Here is a 12,804-nt window from a genome sequence, read left to right on the forward strand (position 1 = left end):
TCTCAAATTCTCAGTTGCGAGTACAAGTGGAACGCACCATCATGGAGGCGGTGAAACTCTGGGACATGTTCAAGGAAGGGAGGGGCGGAGGAGGGTTTTTAATTCCATCTACTATCTCAGTAGCTACTTCTCAGTGGGGTCATCCTTATCCTCCAAAAAAACGATAAAAATACTTCAACCTATAAGCCAGATGGAAAAATATACAATCACATAGTTGAATGGCAAGTTGTTTTTGTCCTTTTGAGATGAGTATTGAGGACACAAAGTGATCTGACAGTAAGTGAACTGGTGCGAGTGTCAGTCCATATCAGCTCCGTCTGGCCGTCATTTCACTGTCGCGACTCCCCTGCCACTCCAGAACTGCAGTAAGGGCCAGAAAACCAATGAACAGAAAAGTCCAAATGATGAAAAACGGCCCGCTGAAAAAGGAAGGTTTCGGCCTGTGAAAACTTAAACGGTGCGGCTGGAGGCAGCCTTGATTAATTCAGCTGCTGGAGTGAATGAGACAGAAGCACTGGGCTGGGAATAGGCAGAGCTGGCTGAAAAGAGTTTGGATAAGAGATCTAAATAACACAAACGACTGCAGTTTTGGGAATAAAACAGCCCAAGTTGGTTGAAAAGCTGAGGGGAAGCGACAGCCATGGTGGAACCTCGCCTGCTGCAGCGCCACCAGAGGCATTTCTCACATTGTTCCACACCATTAAAACCACTAGCGTGTGTCAAGTCCACACAGTCTTACCACTAGATATTGGATCTGACTTTATTTTTCTCTCCTGTGTTCGGGCCATTCCTGTCGTGTGAAATGGTGGATTCAATCCTCCTTTTGATCTGCCAGCTTTTACGGCGCTTGTGAGCGCGCCGAGCTTTTACAAAGAGACCTGTGGGTTACGCCGGGCTATCTCCGCTTCGGCGGGAATGCAGGGCACACGGACCACACAGAACTCTGACAAATGAAAACATAAACACCCCAGCGTTTTGGGGTCAGCCAGGTGCTACTGAAGGACGTGCATGAGGTCTCAGTCATCCGGAAAAGACTGTTCAGAAGTGCACTTGAAAGATGGAGCTTCTGCCGAGCTTTGATCAGTAGTTCAAGGAAAGGAACTCAAACAGCATGTTGCAGCTTGGTCTGCATCACCACCACTTTCCTCTGAAAGTGGGACCTCCAGCACTTCCTCCTGCCAGTAGTCCTAAGGCCACACCCTTTCTCACAATGACCAAAGTATTCTATACATTTTGACATAATTCATCTCGACTTTCCACACCTACTACTCTGCTCATTGTTCAATTTGTAGTAGTTTTTCTCCTCACTTTCTGCTGTTCTGCCGTTGGGGTCTCCTATTTCTAGTAATGATTTTAATGTCTTTCATGATCTTGAAATACATATTTATAACCCTCACTTCAGTTTCACTAATTCAACAGATCAGATTACAAAAACCTTGACTTTATTCTGGTTTCCATTCCATTTATTTTCATCTCAATATTCATGTCTACTCATAGGTTTCTCACATTAGTTTAGTTTAATTCATGAAAATGCCAAAGCATGACATGTATACTCTACATTTATCCTATTTTTAGTGATAATGCTTCATTGAAACAAATGTATACATAACTATACTATTTCTTATAATTATTTTTTAACATGCATCTTGTGTTAACTGCACATTCATGATCTAAAATGGCAAAATAGAAATAAACCAGAATATTGTGTTTTTTAAATATTTTTACATTCAATTATATTTTTAAATCTTATCTAATATACCAGGGTATGTTATTAATTATTTATTCTTCTATTAGTGAGAAAAAAAGTTCCTTTTTTATTCATTTTGACTTTAATTCTAGGATCTTATTTTAACACTGATTGTCTTAAAAATATTTCTAATAAAAGGTTCCTTTTCTAGAGTTGCGATCCAAGTTGAATTGTATTTGATGTCAAAATGATGATGAGCCATTTTCTGATTTTATTCTCAGATTTAACTTTTATCTTGCTCTTTCTTCACTTCTTAATGGGAGTTTCTGTATTTACGTGTCTGAGAAACTAACAACACAGAGCCATGCGTTCAGTTTGAGGTGAATTCAAAAGGGTGACTCTCACACTCCTGGCACCATCACGACACTCAAGGTCTCAGCGCTCAAGGAACGATTGAAAAAAAAAAAACCTTCATCGATCTCCCAAAACCTGGACACTGGTCTGGTGAGGTCAGTTGTGTGAGAAGACGCTGACGGCAGCAGGAGAGCAGCAACGGCAGAGAGACATGAAAAGATTAATATTCATCGAGTTCCTCTGGACTGAAGTGAGGACACATGTTTTTCTCCTGACAGATGGGTGAAAAAAGACACCATTTACATGAAACCAAGAGAAGAGGGAAAACATTGAGGCGGCCTCAAGGTCTCCTCAGCTTTCAGACCTGGCAATATTCTCCATTCAAGCATCACATTATTCATAGCATGATTCACAAAAGCTGAAACCTTGCAGCGGCAGTAACCTGTGGCAGGCAAGGCTTGGCCTTCCAGCAGAGAGACACAGTGACTGTGATTCCATGAGCCCCTCTCCAGAAACTCCCGACACATCAGGTGAAGCAGTTCGGTACCACCACTGACCTCCAGCAGGAAGGACTCAGACTCCGACGCCTTCCCGGTGGCGACACACTGGAAAGAAGCGTTTTGTCCGGCGTTGACCTCCTCGTCGCCGAGCCGGGAAAAGTGCGGCGCCTTATCTGAGGAGACAGACGGAGAGAAAGGAGCAGAGTGAGATGAGAGACGCTGCTGCGTGTCAATCACCTGTGGCACCGGTCCCTCCGAGCCTTTCTGTCGTCACACCAAACACAGGCCATTTGCACTTCACTATTTATCCTCTATCCGTCTCTTTATACCTCCAGAAGTTGCAAAAGCTGAGATGCGTTACTCTACGCTGAGTATCACACAGACGACAGATCTATCGCTCAGAAGAAGGCACAAGTTTTTCTCTCCAGAGATAGTTCTAGAAAACAGCTGTGTCAGGACTTTGGTAAAATTTGGGAGAGTAGGACGTCAGACATCCATCAGCTCCAGCTAATCTATTGACAACTGTGCTGTCGGTGGGAGAGCGACGAGGGCTTTCTAATAAAGTCCCTGCATGCAGCGTCTCAGTGGGTCCGTGCGTGGGAGCTGGCGGAGAGTAACCCGCTCACCCAACGATGAGCAATAGAGCGGTAAGAGCCAAATCACACAGCAGCCGTGAGTGAAGTCTTCCAAAGATAGAAGAGTAGCACACGTCAACTTGTCACTCCAGGTGATGGACAGGAGTGATGGCGGAGCGGCAGTGATGAAGAAGCATCAGGGAGCAACAAATGTTTGGGTCTCTCTGGTAGCAGACGAGTCGGCAACGCTGCCGCCATGAACGCTGTCTTAAGACTCCGTGCTAACAGTGCTGCCCCACCGGCAGCCGTGCTTGACGCTAATGACTTTCACGATTAATTCCTGATCCTTTAATGACTCTCAATGCTCAAGTTAATGAATGATTCATGCCGCAGAGGCCACTGTAAACAAGCCGCCGCCATAACTGCAACATGAGTTACAGTTAGAAAACTGAGCTGGAGCTCGTGTGAGCGAGGTCATGTTCATCTTGGAAGGCTTCAGAGCTGCTCATCCAACTTCCATTCAGCTTCGCTCTCCTATCTTTCCTCCTCAACATTGACTCGGGATGGACAACCACCAATTGTGACTGAGCGATCTGTAGTCTCTGATGCGGTGAGACGCTGCCTGAGTGGAGGCCCAGGTCAGAGCCAAGGGTGGCCTTCACACCTGACTTCAACAAGACGCTTTCTCCAAATACGTTCCAGGACTGGTCTGAAGCTATGTCAATCGTGTCTTGACAAAACAATGACAGTGCTTCATACAGACTTCTCGCTAAGAGCTGAACTAAAGAGCCTTTCACGCTTCAGTGGCTGCAAGGGTCAACGCTCTTGATCACCTCCTTCAAGAAAGGTCGCTGTGGCACCATATTAGAGGCTCTGCTGACAAGTCGCAAAGACGTAATCACAAAACCACACGGCTGGTGGCTCCAGAGGAGCTGATGAAATAAACACCTCACACTTGTTGTTGTCAGATGGAAAATCCAAGTCAACATGATTTGTTCACCGAGGCTCTACAGATCTTGATGTCAGGTCAGCTTTCTGAAAACTACTTCCAGACAGAAGACTCTTTTCTAGATAGTGAACTGAGAAACGGACACATGGAAAAGCATGGATGAGCAAAAGAAGACATTTGAAAATGACTAAATTTGAAGTAGCAAATGAAGCAGTTATGCTAAATTAACATTAACACACTGCATACACACACAGCCGCCCTAATGAAGAAGTCGCTGGCCTGTTTCAATGATGTCATATAGCAGTGAGCGACTTATGGTGTGGAATTAGGGTCGTTTAAATCACATTTATCATGAGGACGCAGGATGGCCAGAGAAGTTTGAGTCAGAACCGGAGCTGGGAGGTTGAAACTTCTCAGCTCCACGTTGCTTTTCTTTGCAGTTAGGGACGGGCCCCGCGCCATATCATAAGGTGCACTCGATGAGCGTCTTAATTGTTTAACAGCCACAGTGGGAGCATTCTGAAGATGCCATCTGCTGCCTGGAGAGAAGCAGGAGGTCTGTCGAGGTGCATACGGCGGTGGGGATGTGAAGCTCAGAGGTGACGTCGACTGACTGAGGGCACGGTGACCAGCGAGCTAACCAGCACGACCACTCTGTCGCTCTGGACAAAAGCAAGGTGTAATTGTAAAGCACAAAATACAATATACATGTAAATAACAAGAAGAAAGGGAAAGTCAAATAGAGAAGACTGTCTACACTGTGAGTGGTCCCCTGTGATGAACTGGGGTGCAGGGAGACCCCGCCTCTCGCCCCATGTCTCTGGGATAGTTGAGGGACTCATAGAAGTGTAATGGACATTATCGTCATGTCACTTCAGGGACTGCAAACTTTCCTTCCCTTCGGCGCCCTCTAGCTGAACACTATTTCCAGAAGTGGCACTTACAGCAGGGATAGTTGAGCACCATGATGTCGTCCAGAGCCATGTATCCTTGCCGCTCCTTGGAAACCGTGGCTTCTATCAGAACCTGAGGAGGGAACACATAATGAAGCGTATCAGCGGCATCTCAAACAGACACGGAACACAGGCGCACTTTAAAGCGAGCTGCGTGCCGCATTGCTCCAGTCGCCTCGTCCTGACAGGAACATTAATTACAAACAAAGCCATTACAATATCATGGTACATCTGTTGACCCAAAACAAAAGCGAGTGGCAAGACAATAAGAGAAACGCAGAGGCAAAAAGAGAGAGGCGGAGATAAGTTTAGCTTCAGACCGCGGGGCGAACAGAAATAATAGCTTTATCAGGAAGCACACAATGTGATGCTACACTCAGGAGGCTCGCCACATTCAGGTCGCGGGTGGAGGCAAAGACATAATAAAGCCGGCGCGGCGCGGCGCGGCGCGGCGCGGCGGACCCTGAGGAGGACGATCCAACGCCTATAGACCAATAAGCTGGATGAGGCGCGTGCACTCGGGAGGCCTGATCAATATCAAATCACTGCCCTCAATTACAGTCAGAGAATTATGAGACAGGTTGGTTTTTGGCGGCACCAAGGACACCCGCCGTCCCCGCGCCTGATCGAAGGCCACTTCTGAGTTACTGTTTCTAATAATCCTCCGAGCACATGACTGCAACATGCTCTCCATCAGACCTTCACTGGGGTCACTGAGGCACACATGCGCTCCCGTGTCGGCGCTGTTTACCCGGGGAAATTGTCTGGCTCTCTCAAAGAGCCTCCATCACTGTGAGGCCATTTTCCTCCACGCTCATACGTTCCCCACTCAAACACCACTTCTTAGCCAGAAGGTTTCCAACAACTGCGTCGGCCCCGTACGACAACAAGGCTTCCTAATGCGCCCATTTGGGAGAAGGACTCGCACGCTCCTGTTGTAGGCGGAAGAGGATCAAAGAGAAAGTGCACAGGGTCAAAGAGATCAGAAACAGGCTAACCAAAGAAATGGGCAATTCCATGCAATTATTTGCTCTTATGAAGCCTCCTGCTTTGTGAAATCATTTTATTAGTCTTCGCTTTCACACAATGAGCCTCTGCACTTTGACCCCGGCGAGCTTTCAACACACCAGCAGCCCATTAAGCATCAGAAACACTGATGAGGCTTAATGTTGCGCTGGAAAATAAAAATTCAATCGACGGCATTGTTGTTCTCAGCTAAGCTAAAGTGCTCAGAGAGAGATCGACAGCAGCGTAATCCTCGATCTTACTGCCATTAGAAGGAAGAGGAGGATAAAAGGGCAGAGTTCCTTTCAATAAAAGGATTTTATCAGACGCCTCTGTCACAATTAAACAGGTTTAATTGCATATAAAGAGAGCACTGGTTATGTTCCTCAAGGAGAGACATCTGTATTGAAATGGGCAAAGGCAAAGAAGTGTGTGAGTCTCGGTGAACAATCCTCCGCCATTTGTGACACCACTCATTCTTCATCCTGCATCAAAGGTTGTTATAGTTTAAGAACTAGAAGGAAAAAATAAAAACCAGAATTGTAAATTATTTTCATTATCTGAAAAAAAAAATAAAAACGAAAGGTCTTCATAAAACGATAACTCACTGAAACTGCATTGTTTACAAAGCCAATGGAAACAAACTAAAATTATGGCTAAACTGTCCTTTGCTTTTGTCTTTATTCACTTCATAAACAAGCTTTTTGAGATGATTTAACGTTTATTTATTCCGGCTCAGCTGTTGACCAGGTGCGGCATGTTGAGTCCGTGACGCCGCTTGTGTCCATGACCTGATGCTGCTGACTAGCGCGATGGTAGAAAGCTGGATGCGGGTTTTTCAGAAGGTGTCTTTTGTTGACTTTTTATTCCTGTCTGTTTTGTGACCTATTTCAATCCTCAGTCCTGTTCCAATACGCCATATTAATGAACAAAAAAATCAAAAACCAATAACTAAAAGTGACACTAAAACTAATGAAAACTAAACTGAAAGTTAACATTTTTCAAAAACTGAAACGAATGAAAACCAGCCAACCCACTCAAACAAACTAATTAAAACTAACTGAATTTGGAAGACAAAACTAAATAGAAACAAAAACTAATGACAGATCCAAAACTATTACAACCTTGGTTAGAGTCAAACGTGAAACATCTTTTTAGGTATCCTGTATACTTGGCCAGAGAGAGAGGTGTCACATTTTATGGGCATTAACAACAACGGCAGCCTTAAAAATGACTTGACCATGGCTGCTTGTGTCCGCCAGGAGCTGTAGAAGGTCCTCACACACAGAACACTGCAGCCAGTGAGGCTAAGATAGAGTGACTGTGGGGGGTTACTTGGGGCCCGACAACAACAGCAAGACACACTATCCTAATCCGAACAGAACTAAAGGGTTAGTGAGGGATTTTTCTTCATGTTTGAGGACACGCTAGTTTACACAAAATACAGCGCTAAAGTAGATGCTATAGTGGGAAATGCTATCAAGAAATGACTTTGTGTGATGATATAGTTGGATCCTCTCAGTTCAGTCAGTCATCTACAGCGGTTCTTGTCTCATATCGTCTCAGTGGCTCCATCTCTGGGGCAGGGATGGAGCCAGCAACCTTCCAGTCACAGTGCTCCAGCAGAGTAACGATTTCTCTGCCCACGTAGGCCAAGCTGGCTTCCTGTCCCTGACATCAGACCAGCGCGGGTTTTCGCTCACCATCAGACACGGCCGAAGATGCACAACTGCTCCAACTATTCATAGACGGAAAGGTCATGTGACAGAGTAAATCTGCTCGGGTAGCAAATGTCAGAGGACAGCGGTCGGTCGGATCACACGGCCGGCTGTGAGGAGTCGACAAATCACTGACTCTGCCAACAGTCTTGGAGTTTTCGGTATCATCGAGTGTTGGAGAGTGACACGAGAGCAGAGCTGTCAATCAGCCCACTACGCTTATGGCCGACTATATACAGAGAAGAAATACAGTTCATTGACCACCAAAGACACCATAATCCGGAAAGAAAAGAGATAAAATAACTGTGGTAATATTGACGAAAAAAGTGAGGACTGAAATGAATGATGGTTCACCACCTTCCTCCATGTCTTATTTAAGCGCTCCTGCGATTTGTCAGCCTCATTTCTGCACTGCGATGCAAATGCATTCGTGTCCCACCGTCAAAATCCGGACGCAATTAAAGAAGCCATTTTCTTCAAGGGATTAAGAGTCAATAGTTGGTGTGGTCTGTTGTAATAGCGCTTGCCGGGGTCGTCCCCTCCGATAAGTCTGTAACAAATCTTCCTTCTCATTGGCAGTCGGAGCACTCCTTCTTGAGCCGGTGTTTCCTCCAAGAGAAGCGTCCGCGGTGAGCGCAGGATCTCCAGGAGTCATTTTGTCAAAACAAACAAATATAAATAAATAAAGACTGAAGGTCACTGCTCGCCAAATTAATTTCGATCACCGTTGGCTGACAGTTCTTGATAAAAAAAAAAGCTCACAACTCTCGCTAATTGGTTTTTGACAGCCCCGCCGAGAGGAACGTGGAGCTCTGATGAATTATTTTAACCTACCCCACGCTACACTCAGAGCACCGACACACCACTGACTCTTTGTTTAACAGTGCAAATGACTGTGTCTTCAAACTTGGTCAGACGCACTTCTACTGAGCATGGCTTCGTGAATTCACTCAGAGTAGAAGATCTGTCTTACACTTCAGATGAGGGAACATACAGTATGTTACCACACATAAAGTGTGTGAGCAGCATATTAGCCAGCTATAAACTGATCAGTGTCCTGTCGACGGGTGTCTGGCGTCTCCCGTAGAGATAGGGTGAGGAGTTCTGTCACTCAGGAGAGACTCGTAGTACAGCTGCAGCTTCTCCGTGCTGAGAGGAGCTAGTTGAGGTGGTTCGGGCATCTGAAGAGGGTGATGCCTCCCTCTAGAGGGGTTTCACAGGACCGAGGGGTCGACCCAGGACCAGGTGGAGGGATGAGATCTCTTCACGGGCCTCGGGATCCCCTAGTCACACCTGGTGAATGTTGCCCGGGAGAAGGGTGTTTAGAGCGAGCGTGACCTTCTGAAGCTGCTGCCTTTGCGACCCGGCAAGAGATAAGCAGCCGGCGATGGATAGTGTCCTGCTGGGCCTGACTATGCTTTACCCTCACCAAAAGTTCACTCAGTAGTTACCGATTATTAACAGTAAATAAGTGAGTCATTCCTTTATTAATGGTGAATATATGTTCCCCCATCTAAAGTGTAGCCCAAATCAGATAACTCATCTGAATGTTGTAAAATTATTTGTAGCAATCAAAGTATAAATAACTGCCTTCAGCAACATTTTTTGCAGTGTATAAAGATGGGGCAGAACCAGGGGTCTCTTCCCTGGACTGGTCACCAGGGAGACTTCCCCAAGCTCAGGCCTCCATTGGACATTATCTCTTAAACTGCCTGTTCAAGGTGGAGCAAATGGATGTAAATAAAATATAGTTTTTGGTCTGGCGGTGTGGCCAGGCCAGTCGGCAGCTGCAGGTGCAGATTCAGAAGTCGACAGGAGAGTGTCTCATCACCAGGATCCACAGTCCTGGCACCAGACAGTGAACAAGCCACGAGTCCGGGTCCAACAACCTGTTGCTCATATGCAGGTGGGTGCAATCGACGTGTCCTTCTCTGGTCTGAATTTGGAACTGAAGCAGTGTGATCAATGATCATTTGATTTCAAGTCATTAAAACCAGTTTGACCTTGAGGCAAAGTTGACTGATGATCAATAACGCTGACAGGACACAACTCATATCTTGATCAAGTTTGTCAAGCAACATCATCACTGGTCTCCTTTCACGGATTGCCATCTCTGTTACCTCCATCTTAAGTTCTGAGTGAAGCGCCAAGCAGCATCAAATTTGAAAGGTCTTACCTGGTACTCATTGGGCCAAAAGGTGCTGACCGCCAGCTCCACCTGATGCCACTGCTTCCCGTGATTCCCCGAGGTGTTCCACACCGGGTCTCCCAGTGGGCCGCCGTTGACGCGAACATACGCCTTCAGGTCTCCTGGGCTGTGACCATCCCGACTGTACAGGAAGTAGCTGAACTGGACGCAGTGCGTGTCGTTCTCACTCAGCGACTGAAGCAGCAGCTGGGCGCACTGACCGGTGGCGTGCTGCGAGGAGTTCACCAGCATGTAGGAACCTGGAGAGAAGAGAAGCCAACTCTTCAAGTCCAGTTTAGGAATCCACATAATGTGTGGAAGCTTCACGGCCAGATCACGAATGAATGAGTTGCTATGAGTCCTGCAGGTACGATCCACTGAGGGATTTGCAGAGACACAAGGTTAAAAAACACTTTGCAGCAGAGGCGTGTTGGAGGCTGAGGACAGACAGAGTGCCCTGCTAAATGAAAAGACACAATGAGCTGCAGCTGCAGGAGGTCTGGTGAATAGCACCAGGAAAAAACATCATCCTGACCGCAGTAACTGCTGGTTAACTTCTCACTGGAAGGTGATACTGAGAGCAAATCTACCGATGACCCGTCTAATCACGATGCCTTAACCTCCTGGGCCTCTGCCTGGCGAGTCGCCGCTGGATTCTTCTCTGGCTAACGTGATTAGAAGAGCGATGCTGGAAGACCTTCCTGTGCACTCACATAAGCAACTCTGTTGTCTTTACACGCCAAGGTCTTTCTGTGAGCGGCCACAGAGCGACCAGCAGAGCAGTGACGTCTTCGCCCCAACGCCGTCCTCCTGAGCCGGATACTTCATCAGAGGAGCTTTCATTTGAGAGTGCGGAAGCCTCACTTAGTCTTCAAATTGCTTTTGTTATTCCCGTGTCTTACATCAGCAAGACACCTTGTGCTCGTTCGCCACTTGAAAATCAACCCGACATTCATTAGCTGCTCCAAAAAGAAACCCTGTTTGACAAAAAGCCACTTTCCCTCACCATACCTTCGCTCTTTAAAATGAGGCCAGGAAAATGTGTTCAGACAAACAAGCCCACTGTGAGAGCTGACAAAGGGTTCGAGAAACGTTGATACAGAGGAGGAATGGCGGGAGCATTTCTGGAGGCCTGATGGAGAGACCACAAAGGTTGGAGATGAAAAGGATGACGGCAACTGGTGATGTTCATGATGAAGGAGGTGAATGTGGAGTGTTTCAACCTCTGATGAGTCATTACATTTGCAGCACATGACAAAGTCACATGACAAAAAAACATGGCTGACAGTTCCGAGGTGACATGACCATGTTGGATCAGTGAGTTTCAGAGTCGCTGGTTGTTTTCAGTAGCCATCAAGAATGGACATCATGAAAATAGGCCTGAGACCAAAGATGATTTCAAGGAGGACTTGGTGTGGCCCACGAGCCTCGTGTTTGACATGACTGCTGTAAACCAGATGGAGAAGAATCCTGATCAAGAAAGTGGAACGACACTTCATGAACATTAGAGGCAACAAACAAGAAGCTTCTGAAGAAGCTCTTGGTTACGTCAGAGCCAATGATCCAAAAATGTCTGTGCCGATATGTATCAAGCAATCTATCTAAAAATATCTGATTTGACGTCCTAGTTAGGTTATGTATGAGCCACAGTAAGCATCAATTCTCTATAATAAGAATAATCATAATCGTAATAATAATAATAAAGCTGATGACAAAGTACTTGATTGAAAAGAGACCACAGATTAGAGCTCAGCCATTTGGCCGGCACTCGGAGTGGATCCCTGGCTTTTCCACACAGCAGGAAGCCAGTTGTGCTTCCTGCCTCATGAGCTCCTCCACACAACCCACAATACACCAAACTTGTTCCCACATCCCCGCGGTGCCAAACCAAGGTAAACATGGGTGGTGGGAGAACTCAGCCAAAGTTGACTCAGAGAAACTAGCCGAGAAGACCATTCTCTAAAAGTTGGAAGAGCGCTCCAGGGCCCCGCAGCCCACTGCCAACACTTCCTGATTTGTGTCTGGTCCTGAGCAGCACATCTCGGCACTATCACTTTTGCTTCGCTTAATTAGATTTCACAGAATCGGACTCTTCTTCAGGCACTGCAGACTCGTGTGAGCCTCGTAAAATAACAGACAGGGATGAGGTTGTGCAGCACCGCCGTCCTTACAGGTGGTTTGATCCGTTATAGTCGCCCCCAGCTTCAATATAAAGACAGTATTAATACATTCCCGTCGACATTGTAATTTGTCATGATGTGTCATCGTGATCCTGCGACTCTCCTGCCCTTTAGGGTTTGCTGCCATCCACCATTTGAGCAGGTATATTAAGCTCTCTGGGGGGGGCCTCGGTGAAATCGCAACAGCGCAGGAGCTAAATATCTGGACGTGTCATTCACTCACATTAAACCATTCATTTTGTCGTGATGACTGATAGCTGAAACAGGGGGCTTTGCAAAGGACTCAGTGGGCAGTGTTTTAATTCACTGTGGAAAACCGTCTGTTGGTCGACGTTGACGCAGCTCTCATGAGAGGGTTTTTACCACGAGAAGCCAGCTGATCTTCTGTGGCAAAACATGCGCACCTCTCAATCAGCAAAACAAAGAAAATGCTTCTTTGGGGGAGAACAACAACAACTTGACGGCATTTCAATGGAGAAACAAAATTTGATGCACAACATCTCTGCGACCTGTTTTGGTACAAGAGAGAAGTTCAACTAGAAATACATAGCGCTCATATGTAACGCAGCATAATGGATGAAGAGATCCAGACAACAAAAGTTGTCTCTTTACAGCGTTTTTATGAGCAGGGATCATTCCCGTCAGCCGACCATCCACAGCGTCACTGAGGGTTTGACAACTGAGATCACTCCAGC

The 12,804-nt window shown here is 46.4% G+C and overlaps 1 protein-coding gene across 8 annotated transcripts in view; it reads right to left on the minus strand.

Moving 5' to 3' along the window:
* ptprub (protein tyrosine phosphatase receptor type Ub) overlaps positions 1-12,804 on the minus strand; it is a 152,399-nt gene that overhangs the window by 53,433 nt on the left and 86,162 nt on the right. For all 8 annotated transcript variants that reach the window (XM_053886913.1, XM_053886910.1, XM_053886912.1 and 5 more), the window contains exons 3-5: positions 9,918-10,189; positions 5,010-5,091; positions 2,599-2,714 (exon numbers count right to left, since the gene is read on the minus strand). In XM_053886913.1, the coding sequence (XP_053742888.1) occupies positions 2,599-2,714; positions 5,010-5,091; positions 9,918-10,189 (470 nt within the window). The remainder of the gene's footprint in view (positions 1-2,598; positions 2,715-5,009; positions 5,092-9,917; positions 10,190-12,804) is intronic.

The sequence above is a fragment of the Synchiropus splendidus genome, chromosome 15, assembly GCF_027744825.2.
Source record: "Synchiropus splendidus isolate RoL2022-P1 chromosome 15, RoL_Sspl_1.0, whole genome shotgun sequence".
Lineage (NCBI taxonomy): Eukaryota > Metazoa > Chordata > Actinopteri > Syngnathiformes > Callionymidae > Synchiropus > Synchiropus splendidus.